This window comes from Narcine bancroftii, chromosome 3, assembly GCF_036971445.1.
Source record: "Narcine bancroftii isolate sNarBan1 chromosome 3, sNarBan1.hap1, whole genome shotgun sequence".
Lineage (NCBI taxonomy): Eukaryota > Metazoa > Chordata > Chondrichthyes > Torpediniformes > Narcinidae > Narcine > Narcine bancroftii.
The window spans coordinates 9,845,539-9,863,686 of NC_091471.1; the positions used below are offsets into that span (position 1 = coordinate 9,845,539).

The following is an 18,148-nucleotide window of genomic DNA, read 5'->3' on the forward strand; positions in this document are numbered from 1 at the left end:
AGATGGAAGAGGGTAGTGGGGGGGTGGGGGGGAAACTGGTTAGATCTGTTATCGAGGAACAAGTGAAGAACCACAAGAACATCTTTATGGGGGATGGAGGTATCTGATGAAATCAGGCGGTGCAGCCCAAGGAACCAAAAGTGGTGGAGTGCACGTGAGGTATCCCAGATGAAAATGGGAAGGAAACAATATGGAGTTGAGGTCTGATGATACCAGATCAGTGGGGTAACATGCAAAAAGAATGGATTTCCCAGGGCAGTAAAGTATTGTATGCATATTTAATATGTAATCGATTCCAGCTGAGGCCAAACCAGATCAGCCATGATTTTACTGAATGGGGTGACACAGTTAGCGAAGGGCAGCATGCTTAGCATGGAGGCCATAGCAGCACAATTACAATGCTAGTGACCTGGGTACTGTCTCTAAGGAGTTTCTAAACTCTCTCCATTCCTCCAGGTGTTCCGGTTCCCTCCTACCCTCCAAAATGTACCAGGATCATAGCTAAATTGAGGTGTTTGGGCGGCATGGGTGGAAGGGCCTGTACTGTGCTGAATGACTCAATTAATGCACCTTACAGCAGGCCTCAACTCAAGAAAAGGTCTCTTGCGATAGAGCACAATGTCAGATTTAAGCATCAATCCATTCCAGGCAGTCGATTATTTTAAAGTGCGGAGGGCTGTGTTCCCAATCAACATGCCTCCAAAGTCCTTGGTGTCCAAGCAGTCTGAAGGTGTTCACTGCAGTATCAAAACTCAACAGTGGTTCACGGCAGGTCTCAAGGCCAATGGCTGCTATTGGTGACCTTCACCCTCAACCTTACAAGACACACAAACTCAAGCAGCAAACAACTCATCCAATGGACTCCTGGGAATAGGAGCAAATGACACTGAATCAGATGATCTGACCCAAATGGCCTCCTCCTGATTCTAACTCTCATGTCTTAAAAATGACACATCTTAAATGGTCAAAGATCACAGCAATCCCCCTCCCGACATGAGAGGAAGAGGTTGTGGGCACAAGTGTAAACCAGATTTGAGATAATGAGAGGGAAACAAAAAGGTGAAGTCCTACCCAGGTCCATTTTAATGACGTTGAGAGGGATGTGGGGCAGCACCTCTTTGACTTGCTTTGCCATTCCCGCGATTCGAATATCCTCGGCGGACAAACTGCTAATGCTCAGTCCTGGAAGGAAGGTTCGAGGTCGAGCTCCAGAAGAGTGAGTATTAGTTCCTGAAAGAAAAATTCCAATGTTCAACATTTGGCGGCTCTTGGACCGTACTCCTTGGAGTTCAGAAGATTGAGGGGAGGGCCCTCCTCGAACCATTTGGAATGTTGAAAGGCCTATAGAGAGTAGATGTGGCAAAGTTGTTTCCCATGGTGGGGGAAGTCAAGGCCAAGAGGGAAGAACTTCAGGATTGAAGGGCTCCCATTTAAAACAAACAGAATTCTTTAGCCAGAGGGAGGTGAACCTCTGGAATTTGCAACTACAGGTGGCTGTGGAGGCATAGATTATAGGTATCTGTATAGTCAGGGTATCAAAGGTTATGGGGAGAAGGGAGGGCTGAGGATTAGCTCATGAGGGAATGGCAGAACAGACTCGATGGGATGAATGATACACTTCTGCTCCTGTTTTATTTCACTTAGACATACAGCATGGTAACAGGCCATTTCAGCCTACAGGTCCGTGCCACCCAATTTTACCAACTAACTTACACCCCCAGTACGTTTTTGAACAGTGGGAGGACACTGGAGTCCCCAGAGAAAATCCACACAGACATGGGGAGAACGTGCAAACTCCTTACAGACAGCACCAGATTAGAACCCTGGTCCCGATCACTTGTGCTGTAATTGTGTGGCGTTGACCGCTACGCCAACCATGCCGCCCTGAATTCTCTTCCAAGCTCAGCATAGCTTTTTTTTTGCATAGGAAACTAAAGCCCTCAAAGAATGCATTTGATCAAAATACTGCTGAGGCATTCACCTGAAGTACATGGAATGAAAAGCAAATTACTTTCTGAGCAGGGATACTTAACAAGAGGCAGGATGCCACCAGGGTGGTCCCACACTGATGGGAAAACAGGAAAGGGAGCCAAATCTCTAAGTTTTCTGATTGTATTGGAAACAGTATAAAATTAAACATTAAATTGCAAGAGCAGTTATTAATAGATCAAACAATTGGGCTGAACCAGTGGAAATAGATTTCAGTGTCGACAACCCGGAGGTCAATTACTTTGGACCAAAAATGGATAGAAAAGTAATTTTAAACTGTAAAAGCCTAGAAGTGAAAGCCCAGAGAGATTCAGGGTCCATGGACATTAATCATTAAAATCTCAGTCACCGATACTGAAATTAATCCCAAAAAGCTAATGGAATGATGAATTTTATATTATCTACGGGACTAGAATACATAGGGACAGACAGAAGCTCATTACATCCACACAATTCTAATTAGACCATGGTGGTTGTGAACATCATACTTTGGAAAGAGTGTAGTATAGATTGAATAGAATAAATTGCAACAAGTTTCAGTCTGGAAGTTTGAAATATTTATGGGGTAATGGTTACAGCACCAACAATTGGGACAGGATTTGAATCCTGCGCCGTCGGTGAGGAATTTGTATATTCTCCCTGTGTCAGCATGGGTATTCCCAGAGAGCTCTAGTTTCCTCCCACCCTTCAAAATGTACCAGGGGTGTAAGTTAATTGAGTGCAATGGCAGCACGGGCTGCAGGTCTAAATTTATAAAAAATGTATTGCTTGGTTTAAGCCTTCAAGGAGAATGATGAGACGAATCCATTTCTACAAATGAGTTAGGGTCACAAATGGGGTGGGAGGTTAGGCCAACATTTATTTTTAAATCTGAGATTGAAAGGCTTTTATTAACCCGAGGTATTGAGGGACATGAAACAAAATGGAGAAGTCACAGATCAGTCACAACCTCTTTGGTAGTGGAACACATTCGAGGGGTTGAACGACCTCTATTATTCTTCTTATGGCCTCAAACTGATGAGTTCTTTATCTTTATAGAAGTCACATTTGAAACATTAAATGCTGAACTGAAGGGCAGCATGGTTAGCACAATACTACAGCACTAGGTCTAGGGTTCGAATCTGGCATTGTCTGCAAGGAGTTTATATGTTCTTCCCATGTCTGGATGGAGGGTGCTCCGGTTTCTTCCTACCATTCAAAAACATACTGGGTCTGTAAGTTAATTGGGTGGCACAGGTTCGTGGGCCAAAGGGGCCTGACACCATGCTGCATGTCTAAATTTACATTTAACTTTGAAACCTAATATTATTGACCAGTCTAGTCTTTTATTACGGTTACAAGCCTGACCTGAGTTAGCCTCTTGTGGTGCCATGTGCTTCATTCTTTTGAGGTATTCCAATTTATCAGACTTGGTATGAGGAGTTGATACTACACCGAGTTCCACTGCTAAATGCTGTGGAAAGAAAATATAATTAGACCTGGCAAACCTCTTCTGCACCCTCCCCAAAGCCTCCACATATTTCCTTTAATGCTGAGGACTGAAATGCTCACAATACTTCAAATGAGGGCACTTTGGAACTAGTGACCACAGTTCTATTAAATTAAAAGCACACAAGTCTGCAATGCTGGAGAATCTCAGCAGGGTTGAACAGCATACTTTACACAGCAAAGGTACATAACAAACATATAGGGCTTGAGCCCTTTATCCAGGTATGAGCAAAATGTAGGCAGGCGCATTAATATTAACCTCTCCAGTTATTGCTAGCCATTCCCTCTTCTCCATCCTTTCCCACTGTCTCCTTTCCTCCAGCTCTCCACTTCCTTCCATCTCCATTTACAGAGCCATTCCCCCTCCCACTGTTTTCTGTTGGGCCTTCCTTCCCTTATCCACCTATTACCTCTCGACTGAGGGCCTCTGCTCCTCCTCCACCATTTTGCTCACACATTGATGAAGGGCTCAAGCCCAAATGTTGGTTATCTATCTTTATCTTTGCTTGATGAAGAACACTGTGTCACCCGATGAGTTTCTCCAGCTTTAAATTTAGACATACAGCAATGGTAACAGGGCCATTTTGGCCCACGAGTCTGTGCCACCCAATTTATACTCCATTAACTGCAAAACACTGAATTTCCTGACAATAAATTGTGATTCTGACCCCTGGTACATTTTTTGAACAGTAAGAGGAAACCCTGGAGAAAACCCATGCAGACACGGGGAGAACATATAAACTCCTTACAGACAGCACAGGATTCAAACCCCAGCCCCGATCGCTAACCTCTACACCAACCGTTCCGTCTTCTGCTTTTACTTCTATAAAATTAAAAAGTTATGGTAAACAATTGACACGGCCCACAAAATAATATCCTAAATTGGCATAAGGAGAATTTTGATAGTCTTTCAAAGGTTGATTGGGAGATTATGCTTGCAGGTAAAGGGACATGTTCCTGCTTAGAGTGAAGGTTAAGGCTGGCATGATCAGGGAACCCTGGGTTGCTGAGGGATCTGGTCAGGAAGAGAGGCATATATCAAATACAAGGAGCTGGGGGATCACCCACCACACGCTCTGTTCTCGCTGCTACCGTCAGGAAAGAGGTCGAGGTGCCACAAGACTCGCACCACCAGGTTCAGGAACAGCTGCTCCCCCTCCACCATCAGACTCCTCAACAACAAATTCAATCAGGGACGCATTTAAGGACTTTTATTTTTGCACATTATTGATTTTTTTTCTCTCTCTCTGTACTATAAAGTTTGTTTACATTTATTTATTTGCTTACATGTGTTCGTTGGGTCAATTTTTTTTGGGGGGGGGGACTGACAATAAGTGGTAATTCGGCCTCGCCCACAGACAAAAAAACCTCCAGGGTTGTATGTGATGTCATGTATGGACTCTGACAATAATTCTGAAGTAGGGATCAAACAAATCTCTTGACTCTAAAGGGACATAGGATTAAATTTGAGAGAAATCAGTGGAGCAAAAAAGGACATGAGATAGCTTTGGTAAATAAAGTGAAGAACACCAAAAACAAAAAAAAAATTCGCAAGTACATGCACGACTAAAAGGATGACTGAGAATAGGTCATCTTTAGGGTCAGTGTGGTAATCTACATGTGGAGTTACAGGAGATAGACAAGGTATTTAATGAATATTTTTCACATTGCAATGGAGATTGATCAAAGTTCAGTCACTCAGTGTTCAGGATGCAGTAATAAATTGGATGAGACATCAACTTTGTGAGAGAAGCTAGAGTGGTAGTAGATTATTGCCTCTCTGACTGGAGGCTTTACTGTGACATCTCCCATAAACTTTCCTCCACTCACTTTAAACAGATGTCTCCGGTACTTGCTATTGTCACCCTGGGAGAAAAAGGTGCTGGCTGTCCACTGCATCTCTGCCCCTCATATTCTTATAATCATATAACAGTTTACAGCGCGGAAACAGGCTATATCGGCACTTCGAGTCTGCGCCGGTTCACTTGAACAACTCCACTAGTTCCCCCCCCCCCACTCTCTGCCTATAACCCCTCCAACCTTCTCATATCCATGTACACATCTTAAATGACAGAAAGGACCCTGCCGCAACCATCTCCTCTGGAAAATCATTCCATTCTACCACCACTCTCTGAGTGAAGAGGCCTCCTCTGACATTTCTTAAAAGATTTTCCCCCTTACCCTTAACTTATGCCCTCTTGATCCAACCTCCACTGCCCTCTGGGGAAAGAGTCTACTCACGTCTAGTCTATCTATTCCCTTCATAATTTTAAATAGCTCTAACAAATCCCCTCTCAACCATCTACATTCCAATGAATATATACTTACATCCTTCTTTGCTCCAAAGAGAAAACCTCCAACTCTGTCAACCTTGCTTCATATGACATGTTCTCCACCCAGTTAACATCCTGGTAAACCTGCTGTGCACCCTCTCTAAAACTTTGTCGTGGTTGCGTACTTACCTTCACCGGGAGCAGTGTCGGCCGCTGCTGACGTAAGCGATGCGACGTGAGGGAGTAATAGTGCACATGTGTGGGTGTGTTAAGTGTCACTAATGCGGGTGATGGATCTCAGATGCAGGAGAAGACTGAGTGTCAGGATCATCTGTGTGGCAGTTAGCCAAATGAAAAGGTCAAAGGAGTTCAGCTGGGTGGTGCTTGGGGAGTTGATGAATGCAATGTTGTGTCTAGTGAATAATAAAGAGAAAGTCAACTTCATGGTGTGCCGGAAGAAATGAGTGAGGGTATTCCTTATTTGTCCGTATGCTTTGGTAAATCAGTGCCATTACTGCTTTTACATCCTTTCTGTAATGAGGTGACCAGAACTGCATGCAATCTCTATGTACTCTGTAAGCATTTATAGGGATAGAACTGTATAAGCTGCTCTACAGCAATCGTAAGATGAATATCTTCAATCAATAATAAATGTATTCAATTTGGGGCGAAGACAAGGTAAATACCAACCACCATTTTTCCCTCCCCAGAATTGGTGAACCTAAAGCTCGAGGCATGGATTTGCGAGGGAATACACACACGTACATTTTATCTATTTATTTATCTATCTATCTATCTATCTATCTTTTTCCAAAAAAAAACTATTTACAACAGGGTAGAAGTGGATTGTAGCCATTGAAACCTGTGACATCAAATTAATTTGCATCCCTGCATGCTTATTGGTTGGAAGGAAACTGATGGTCTCAGGGAAAACCTACGCATGTCCCAGGGAGAAGATGCAAGCTGGCTTTGAACCCGGGTCACCGGTACTGTAATAGTATCACACCAACTGTGCCACCCTATTTAAAAGGGACCCAAAGAGCTCCTTCTTCACAAAGAGTGTAGTGAGTATATGGAATGAGTTGCCAGAGGAAGTGCCAGAGGTGTGGACAGTTGTAATGTTCAAAAGACACTTTGACAGGTACATGGATGGACATGGTCCAAACACAGGTGAATAGGACAAGCTTGGTCAGCAGGTACAAAAAGAGCTGAAGGGCCTGTTTCCATGAAGTACAACTCTTGATTGTAATTTACAATTTTTACCCTGACATTTCAGATGCGACTTTAAATTTAGACGTACTGCTGAAGTTGATCCACACTGTAATAAAGCAAAGAACAGCAGAACCAAAGAGCAATTACTTCTTTATTTTCTTACACTAGCAGGAGTAAGGGGTGCAAAGAATGAGTAGACAATGTCACTCATTCCCTGCAATGAGTCTCACTCAAAGTGCACACCATCCTTGTGCAGCTTATACAGTCTTTTTGACAGATGCCAATATTTTTTTTTACTATTGGCCATCTAATGTTTTTACTACATCTGTCCTTCTAAGTTTCTGTGAGTTACAATCCAGAAACTTTCCTAGCGACTGCTAGATAAGCCATATCTCTCACTTAATACTCTCACCCCATCCCTGTTTTGCTATGCTTTGCAGCTGTAGAATGCTTATCCACTAAACCACTAATTTTTTGTTAGCCTACTTACTGCAACAGAAGCCCCCTCCCCATAATTTTTTATAATACAACATGGTAAGTCCCTTTAGGTCCTTGAGCCCGTGCCACGCAATTATCCTGCAACCCAGTATGTTTCGAACAATGGAAGGAAACAGGAGCTCCCAGGGTAAACCCACACAGACACAGGGAGAACATACAAACTCCTTATAGACAGCACAGGATTTGAACCCTGTCCCCATCGCTGTAACAGCATCGCACTAAGCACTATTTTAACTGTACTGCCCCAATAAAAAAATAAGGAGTTATCCAGTAGAGATCTGACTTGCAAACATTGTATTTTTGAAGATGACCCTTGAGTGGAGACTCATCAACAACCAACTTACCTCTTGTACTCTGACAGCAAATTCATCCTCCGATTCCCCCTCTGACTGGGACATGCTAGGCAGCCATCTGTAAGATGCAGGAAGCACAAATGTAATGAAATACTGGGATGCAACAGTAACGCATTCATACAAATTTGGACTATCCAATGTTAATCGTTCTACAACAACTTACTTTTGGAGTTCAGTTAAGCAAAATTTAAGTCAAGATGGAATGCAAGACGTCACGAAAAGACCAATAAAACACATTGACCAGGAAGACTAGGTCTTGCCTGAGTTGGTGTTCGTATAATTTTGGAGAAGGCAATTAAAAAAGGTTTCTGCTTCCAGATGCTATTCAAGTGGACGGACTACGCCTATGGCAGAGATAAGACACCTTCATTCGTAGCTTTAATCCTCCTTTAACCCTGTTAAATTCAGAGCTATTTAGTAAGGAAAAGGGCCCTCTGGCCCAATTCATCCAAGTTGCCCATCTGTGCTTGATCTATGACTCAAACCATTTCCTATCCATGTGCCTGTCCAAATGATTTTTTTTTTTAAATGTTGTATCAACCTCTACTTCCTCTGGCAGCTCCTTCCATATATCCACCACACTGCGTGGAAGAAAATTCCCCCTTGGGTCCCTTTAAACCTCCCCCGATCACCACAATTGTTTTGTAAACGCAAGTATAGTAACAGGCCTTTCCAGCGATGACCACCCCCCGCCACCGCAAATACACAAATCAACCTACAAACCCCGTATGTTGTTGAACAGTGGGAAGAAACCGGAGCACCCAGAGAAACTCATACACACACCGGAGAAAGTACAATCTCCTTACAAATGCATAGGATTCGAATCCGGGTCACTGGCTCTGTAATAGCACACTGCACTATACACTACGCTATGATGCTTGAAATCTGTGGCCTCTGGCTTACCCTGGTGGAAAAATTATTTGCCTTATCTATGCCCCTCATTATTTTCTAAACCTCATATTCCCTCCCCCTTCAGCGTCGACTAAGGGAACATTAAAAAGTCTCAGTCAACTCATCTCCTCTTGCCTCAAGGTGGCAGACACAGCTGGATTAGCACATAGTTTGGAAGTAAAACAATACACGGGGCTCTGAAGGACCCAAGTGAAGAAAAGTAATTTATTTTGGTTATATTTATTGTCTCTACTGAGCCTGACAGTGTTGAGAGCTGCAGCTGGGGAGCGTGGAATGAGATTTCCACTGCTCTAGCAAGCAGTTAAAACAGATTGGTGAGACACTCCAACTGAGAGGTTGAAGAAATGAATTGCTTTGTCTGCTGGGGGGTGGGGGGGGGGGGGTGTAGTGGCAAAGGGGAGACCTGACAGACTTTTATAAAATGAGAGGTGTGCCCGGCATGGGCTGCTGGGAAGAGTGCTGGAAGCTGACAGGCTTTTAAACAGACCCTCAAACATGCAGATGGATCACGTCCAGCAGGAGAGATTCAGTTTAATTTGGCATGCTTCAGCACAGACATATTGGGGCAAAGGGCCTGCCCCCGTGTTGTACTGTCCCACATTCAGACATTGGGGACCTTTCATTCAGTGTAAACAAATTGCAGGGAAGCTGAACACAAGTCTTAGAACGGGGCCTAAACCCCCAATTCTGGCTGAGTTTTGGAGGAAGGGGAGGTGGAATAATTTGACAAGCTCAGTAATAAGAACAGTTCTTTCTAATAACACAGCGTCAATAATTGGTTTTGAAGCTATCAATGGTCAACCATGTTTGGAAAATCGATCACAAAAGGTGATAATTCTTCATTCTACAGGATTGCAGAGTCTCATATACGAAGTATATCCAAGCAGGGAAATTTGTGGTTAACAAGGGAATCCAGGGATATGGGGTTAATTCAGGAACATAGTCCATAGAAATTTAGCTCAATAACCTGATCAAATGGTGGGCCAGATCAATCTGCACCTGCTTTGACTACAGCAATTTCCAGATAACCAGCTTTTCCAATTTGTTCAGTTCTGATGAAAGGCCAATTTGTTGCATTTGCTCTGCCTTTCCTTCACCACTGAAGCTGCCTGGCCTGTTGAGTATTTACAATAATCTGTATTTCAGCTTTTCAGGATCTGCAGGATTGTTCCCAAGAGCCCCGGCATATTTTTTTAAAAAGAGAATCTGTGTTCATCCTCTAGGTATAGCGCATAAGATGAGCTGCAATTAAAGCCCTCTCTCAGCAGGCACTGGTCCTAAACCTCTGCCCCATCAAAGCCATCTCCATTGTTCTCTACAACCTTCATACCCCCCTTTTCTCAGACACAAGGCCTGGCCTGCAGTGTTTTAGGCATTTTCTGATCCTATTAAGCAAGGCAAAAGTTGATCAGTAAGGGAATCATGAAATGAGATCAGGTGGAAAAGTGGATGAGGCACAATGTGACAGAATGAATGAGCAGGCAAAGGGTGGGGGGGGGGAAAAACAGGAGGTGGTGGGAGAAGGGGTTTTGGGAAAACAAACTACTCACATCCAGTTCCTCCTAGACTCATAATGGCAGCTTTTAGGACCCATTAAATAAATACCAGCTAATAAAAGATCTGTCTTATTCTTATACTCACTCCCCCATAGCCCATCAAATCTTCTTCCCTCAGACTTCTAACCAATTATCTTTCTTTAAAAAAGGATTTGCTCAAGACCATATCCGCCTCACCACCCATCCGACATCCCTTCTATATATTTTGTTCATCCCTTTACAGTGGTCTTCTGGTCTTTGAACAATTTGCTTATAGTTTGGATAGGGAAAAGCTGTTCTTCAAGCTCCCCTCAATGTCCCCCCCCCCCCCCATGCAAGTTCACGTTCAGGCTCTTCAAGTACAACCAAGATGAAATAGTACTTCTCTAGAGCATGAATCTCCAAACAACTGCAACTTCCTCTGTCTAACAATCCAGCTGAATTCCCTTATACCTGAAGCCACTCCAGTAACCCTACACTTTCTTCAGGACCTTCACATCCTTCCTCGAGGGCAGTGACCAGAATTGGACTGCGCACACTATCCAATGGTCTATCCAATGCTCCGTACAGATTCAACAATATTTTAATTTACTTTTTTAAAAAATGTAATTTAGAAATACAGCATAGAAACAGGGCCTATGAACCTACAAACCCCCTATGCTTTTGGAAGGTGGGAGGAAACCAGAGCATCTGAAGGAAGCCCAGAGGCACGGGCAGAACATAAACGTTCTTTTTCTCCCAGGGCAGAAATAGCAAACACCAGAGTGCACTCTCAAAGTGAATACAGTGGCTTCCCTGCAAAGTGAAGGGAGGAAAGTTGATGGAAGACATCAGGGTAAGTTTTTTTGTTTTTGAACTCAGGGTTGTGGGAACCTGGAATACATCCGTGGGCAGTGGTGGAGACTGAAACATTAAGAGACTCTGAGACAGGCACATGGATGAAAGAAAAATAGAGGTAGGAAGTGATTAGATAATTTATTTTCGTAAGAATATAGAGGTTGGTACAACATTGAGGGCCAAAGGGCCTGTACTGTGCTGTAAAGTTCTACGTTCAAAGCAAACTCCTTACAGACGGCGCCAGAGTTGAACTCAGGTCGCTGGCACTGTGATACCATTGCACTAATTGTGTCACTACAGCTGGCCTAACTCTTGCATCTCTGCAAATAGAAAGTAGGCTCGAGAGGCCAAATGATCTTGTTCCTAAGGTACAACTTTATTTTGAAAGATGAGCACATTATGGAAAAGGCAATTTAGAAATTTCTGCTGAAATATCAAGTAGCAAGTCTCATTTCATTTGCCACCATTGAGCTAAACGTCTGACAGTATTTTGCAATGGCCACACGCCAAATGACAACTTGGAGCAGATAAACACTACCCAGTGTACTACTGTGTACGCTTCAATTCCATCCCAAGACCACCCATAAATTGGAGGAACAACACTTGATATTCTATCTGGGCACTGTCCAATTGGACGGCCTTAACAGTTTCTGCTAGCCTACTCTTTCTCCCTCCCTTCCTTCCCTTGGTCTTCTTTCCTCCAGCTCTCCACCCACTTCCCTCTCCAGTCGCAGAGCCATCCCTCCTTTCCTTATCCACCTATTACCTCCAGACTGTTGAACTTTCTCCTTCTGTACCATTTGTTTGGGTGCCCGCCGACATTTTTTCAGAACTTGATGAAGTGCTCAACCCCCTAATCTTTGGTAAAGTGCACTGTTTGACCTGCAGAGCTTCACCAACATTTGTTTTTTTTAAAACTTCAATCAGTGTCTACAGACTTTTGCAGTTTACTCCTTTTACTTATGCTTCCTACAGGTCACCCCTCAGCCTCCTTCACTCCTGGGAAACAAGTCCTCTAATCTTCCCAGCATCTGGGTGAATCTCCTCTGCACTTTCTCAAACAGTCTAATATTTTTTAAAAATCCACAAATGTGGTAATTTTCTTTTTACTAATTGCTTGTTTATGCACTCTATGTACCTGCGCATTTATCTGATCTTTGCTACCAAGTACACTGTTTGACTAGCTGAGTTTCTCCAGCTTTGTGTTTTTATGCTACCCACTTGAGTCTTTGCTTTCAATAAATCAGCATTTTGGTACAGGAATAACAATAGGAAATACTGAGAATACTCATCAGGTCAGACAGCATCTGTTGACAAACAGAGTCAGGTCAAAGCACCTTTGTTAACAATTTCAGTTTAGCCGAAGGGGTTCAGCTGAAACATTGGTGCTCTTTCCAGATACTTCCTCACCAGAGCACTTCCAGGACTTTTATTTTAGACCTCTAACATCTGCCATTTTCCCAATCTTCACATTCATCCTGATTGGTTGAGGTTTCACAATAATCTGACAGGTTCCAGAGTTATCTTCTGCTGGGACACACCTCTGAGAAAAACAATGTCTGCTGCGATTAGCAAATCGGCAGCAGGCCAAGTGGCACGCACCAACGTTGCTTGGGACAGGACAGAGTTGCAAGGCTGTTAAAGGCATCATAGTCTTGGCAGAGTGAGAATATGAACAGGTACAGAAACGTCAGGTGCACTGAATGACGCATTCACAAGCACTCTCAAAGCTACTGCAATGGCTGCGGGCTGCTAAGAGTCTGCAGTCAAGGGACTTGCACCTGGCTGTAGACTGCTGGACTGGCTCGAGACTGAAGGGGTATCGGAAATAGAATGTGAGAGGGTGCTGAGGGCGCTGAAGGGTTCCTAATCGTGTCGGAGGTTTGGATCTGGAGCACGGGTTGGGCTGGTCTCTGCGTGGCTGTGGGAGCGCTGGAGGTGAATCCACGGGCGCTCAGTGATTCTGTCTCTGCTGGTGGCAAATCTATCTGTCTTACAGCAGACAAAAGGAAATTTTGTGTAAAATTACACTTTTTAATTACATGACGATAAATTGAATCTTGAATGTTATGACGCAGGATCAATTGCTGCAACGTCCATTGACATCAGAAGTAAGGGAACAAGCCAACTAAGCACTGAGAAGTACACCAATGTTGTGCACTAATAGGGTGCTAGATCTGTATACACATCTGTTGGGGGCAGCGGGGGAACATTGAAGGAGGCAGCTAAGTACAAGCAAGTTCACTCAACCTTACCGATTTAACCCCCAGTGATAGTTAGCGACAGTTACTACCTTACTTGGTATATGGTGAAGGGAATAAAAAACATCCACAGCATCTCGGTAACCCAAGAGGAGTCGACGACATTCTGGGGGAGAAAGGGGGTAAAAAAAAATAAGTCGAACTTTCACAGGGGACACAATTTATTCTTACAAATAGGTAGAGGTGCCACAAAATTGAGAAAATCTCCAGGAAATGCCGCTGCCGGAGAGCAACAGCAATCATCAAGGATCCACACCACCCAGTACACGCTCTGTTCTCGCTGCGAGGTCTAGGGGCCACAAGACTCACTCCAACAGGTTCAGAAACAGTTGCTGCCCCTCCACCATCAGACCCCGCCACAGGAGACTCAGTACTGAAGGGCTCTTTGCATTCAATTTATATTTGAATATTTATTTTCTGTATTTGCACTGCTTGGGTACATTTATTACTCAGTTTATGTACACTTTCTCTCTGATGTATATGCATCTTTTTCCTGAGTACAGTTTAGACAGTAGAAATTCTGCCTGGCTCACAAGAATCTCAGGGTTGTAGATGATGTCATGTATAGACTCCAATAGTGAATCTGAAGTTTGAACATACAGGTGCCTACTTACATCATAATTGCTTCTCCCACATCTCTCTTTCTAACCCACCCATCCCTCCCCCCCCACCCCCGGACTTTCTCTTTCCTCCTCCTGAACAGGAAAATCTAAATAAAATGGAAATTGCTTGGGGTAACATCAAGGTGAGAGAAAATTCTGGAATTAATCATAACTCAACTTCACAATAGACTAATCACTGATCTGGAACGATGGCCAGAATGATCTCTCTCTACAGCGCCAGATTCAAACCCACGTCCGATGTTTTGGTGGTCATTTAAGTGTATTTGCATGAAAGGTAGTCGATGCTTGAGAACACACTGGGGGAAGATTAACTTTTTGAAAGGCCATGCTTCAGTACTTCAAGAGGCCATTCTTCAGATCATAATACTAGTTATGGGACACTCCACTCATGTCTTATTTTCCTGGCTCTAAAGCGTAGGGAAGGCCTCTTGTCTTAACTGTATCACAATGGGAAAGAGCACTCTCACCTATCTCCATAGTGAAAATTGACAGTGCTATTCCAAACTACAGAGTAAAATAGCATGGAAATGATAACATTAGTTATCGTCATCCTCCATGCTGAGTCCATGTCAACCAACCACCGACTCGCATACTTATTCTCCCCAACACTTCTATCAGCTCTCCCCTAGATCCATCACCCACAACCTTTGGGGCAACTGGCAGAAACTAATTAAACTACCAATATGCACTTTCAGATATGAGAGGAAACCAGAGCATTGGGAGGAAACGGGAGTGCCAAGGGGAAACAAGAAGATGCACAAATTCTATTCTGATATATTCAAGGTCAGAGTGGAGCCCAGGCTGTTGATCTTGAGGCAACATCTCTTCTAGTTGTGGGAAAAATTGTTCGGCATGGACTAGAAGGGCCGAACTGACCTATTTCTGTACTGTAAATGGTTATCTAGTTGTGTCTGTGATACGTAATCTGTATTTGTGTATATGTAAGATCATATATTGTTGTGCATCTCTATGTAGAAGCATGTAGATGGTTGAGTTTTTGTAAGCAATGCAAGGGATCTAATCTTACCAAACCTCATCGCTGGAATTTAGAAGAATGAGAGGGGATCTTAGAGAAATGAACTGGATAAAATTATGAAAGGCATAGATAAGATAGAGGTGGGCAAGTTGTTTCCAGTGGTGGAGACCAGAACTAGGGGACATAGCCTCAAGATTCAGGGTAGTAAATCAAGGACAGAGATGAGAATGAAGTGCTTTTTCTAGAGGGTGGTGAATCTGTGGAATTTTCTGCCCATGGAAGCAGGAGGCCACCTCAGTAAATATATTTAAGACAAGGTTAGATAGATTTTTACATAGTGGGGGAATTAAGGGGTGAGGGAAAAAGGCAGGTAGGATTACATTTAGGATCAGATCCTGAATGGCAGAGAACATGTCTGACTTTTGCTCCTATTTCTTGTGTTCTTATAAAAGATGGGCAGGAGGTTTTTTTTTTTGCATACTTTCTTCCAACTCCTTAATCGGTTTAAGGATTTGAAAACTGGGGAGAATTTATGGGCAGCACAGGTTTGTGAGCCAGTAGGGGCAGTTACCATGCTGCTTGTCTAATACTAAATTTAAATTTTCTTTGAGACGTACAGCAGGGTAAGAGGCCCATGAGCACGTTCGGCCCAATTACACCCAATTAACCTACTCATCCCCCAATATGTCTTCGAATGGTGGGAGGAAACCCATGCCAGCATGGGCATGAACATACAAATTCCTCACAGACAGCGCTGTAACAGCATTGCGCTAACCACTACACTAACTGAGCTGCCCCTGAATGGATTCTCAGTAAGCATTGAAGAATTTTACAACTCATCCATCACAAAACAATCTACAAAATGCACAATGTCTTTACTGCTACTACAGCTCTTTCCCTGAACCTGTGACAGGTTAGCAACTTCGTTTAAGAAAACATGGACAAAAATCAATAAAAATAGTGGGAAATAGTCAAGACTCCATTAAAAAAAGTAGATACTGGGCTTTACAGATGGTGCCACATATTGCAAGATCTAGACATAAGGAACCTTTATAGAACACCCACTTTGACCTTGGAGTTATGTACAAAATCACGAGGGGCATAAGTAGGTGGATGGTCACAGTCTTTTCCCCAGGTACAGGAACCTAAAATTAGAGAGCATTGGCTTAAGGTGTTAAGGGAAAGATTTAAAAATGAATGGAGGTGCATTTTTTTTTCCTTCAGAGGATGGTCTATTTATGAAAAGAACTGCCGGGGGAATCCGCAATCCTGAATACAATTTACATTTAAGAGAGATTTGGACAGGTATGTAGATAGGGATACATTAGAAGGATATGGGCCAAAACAGGAGTAGCTCAGACGGGCAACTGGGCCAGCACAGATAAGTTGAGGTGAAGGGGCTAGTTCCATTCTGCATAGCTCTAGGACTTCAAAAGAATTAGTGTTTCTCGATCTATGCATGGCACATTGGGCAAGTCTCCAAAGTGCACAAGAGATTTGTTAGAATGATTCCACAGATGAGGAACTAGAATGACGTGAACAGACTGGGCTCATTCTCCTCAGTAAAAACACAAATCTGCTTCAACTACAGAGCATGCAGATTTTACTTCAATCTCCTTATCAAAAACAGTCTCCTCACAATATGGAGTACACTCAGTGCTACTGCCTCATGCATTCAGCCAGAAGCTACGTTTAATTTGAACTTTGGGACACGCAAGGCAGAATTAGTTGTAGCGTCATCAGGAAACAGCGAGGTGGGAGGAGATTACTCTTTTGGGAACTGGTTAAGAAGAGCCAAATGGCTACCTTGTGTCACAGTAAGAAAGACCATGAACACTGGTGTCTTCTAGACTTGCGTGTTTCAGATAATCCGAGAGAGGTTACTGAAATTGAATGCCAAAACTTGCTCCCCCAGTGGACCGGAGAATCAGATTACAACGTATATGCATGTAATAGTCAAATTCTGTTGACCAATTTTTAGGGTTAAAATTTATTTACATGAATACTGTTTTTGACCACGTTATGTACCTACGTCATTGGGTGGGCAAGTGGCAGGTCCGCATGCAGGGCATTGGAGCTCAGATGGGCGGGTGATCAGGACTGGGTGATAAATCAACGGTCACACCATCAGGAGCTCATATGGGTGAGAGTCCGTGGCCGGGGCTTTGGGAGCTCCAGTAGTTGGGTACCCGGGGCCTAGATGAGAGACGGTCAGGGTTGAGGGAGCTCCGGTGGGCGGGTGACTAGGGTGTTGGGAGTGCCAGTAGGTGGGCAGCCAGGGCGTGGGCGAGAGGCAAAGGTCAGGGTTTAGGTAGCCACGGTTGGCATATAGCCGGGGCCTGAGCGAGAGACAGCAGTTGGGGCATCGGGAGCTCCAGTGGGCTGGTGGTTGGGGCCAAAAATGGGAATGGGGGGGGGGGTGTTGGCTTGTACATGGTATCAACTATTACATGCGTGTATATAGTAACCAAAGAGCCAAAAGTGAATAGAAAGAGAGTGGGGATTGGGAAAAGGAGAAAGATTTTATAATTTCACTTAAAAGGGGACAGGATGAGAAAAAAATTACAAGGCTATCGAAGGTGGGCCCAGCTGTTAGCTCTTGTACAAATTGTAGGAATTACCATTTAACCACTGCTAATTCTACACCTTGGATCTCTGCCCAAAAGCATAGTGAAAATGCCTTAACCAGAAGGACAGTGTTGATTTAGCTGCAGGCTCACTTTCACAATGCCCACAAGATTGCTCCAAGAGCCTCGTATGTAAACATACAGTTACTCTTAGGCCAGCCAGTTCAAACTCTGCACAATCCTGAAGTTTAATCTGGATATGCACGATGAGTTGCGCTTTGGGTGGTCTAATGTAAAGGCAGGGCTCGTGAAAGCAGTGATGTGGGTGGGTGGATATCTGGTGGTCTCGGTCCAGTTCCTGGAAACTGGTCTTGCAGGTAGATCGGATGGTAAAGAATGCTTACGGTCCTCCTGCAGTGGCATATTGTGCATAATCCTGTTGCCCCATTACAGTAAGGAAATGGAGGTTTTGGAAAGGATACCGAAAAGATTTAGTAGGTTGCTGGATTAGAGGGGACGAGATATGGGGAGAAATTGGAAAACTTGGGCTGCTCTCCGGAGCGTCAGGATCCAAGGGGTGACCAGACAGAAGTTTTTTAAATTATGAGAGGCACTAAGAGGGTA

The 18,148-nt window shown here is 43.7% G+C and overlaps 1 protein-coding gene across 1 annotated transcript in view; it reads right to left on the minus strand.

Moving 5' to 3' along the window:
• The window catches only part of aup1 (AUP1 lipid droplet regulating VLDL assembly factor), a 69,057-nt gene that overhangs the window by 19,135 nt on the left and 31,774 nt on the right, over positions 1 to 18,148 (minus strand). The window contains exons 6-9 of the mRNA XM_069923492.1: positions 13,391 to 13,464; positions 7,805 to 7,871; positions 3,337 to 3,442; positions 1,072 to 1,230 (exon numbers count right to left, since the gene is read on the minus strand). Coding sequence (XP_069779593.1) covers positions 1,072 to 1,230; positions 3,337 to 3,442; positions 7,805 to 7,871; positions 13,391 to 13,464 — 406 coding nt within the window. The remainder of the gene's footprint in view (positions 1 to 1,071; positions 1,231 to 3,336; positions 3,443 to 7,804; positions 7,872 to 13,390; positions 13,465 to 18,148) is intronic.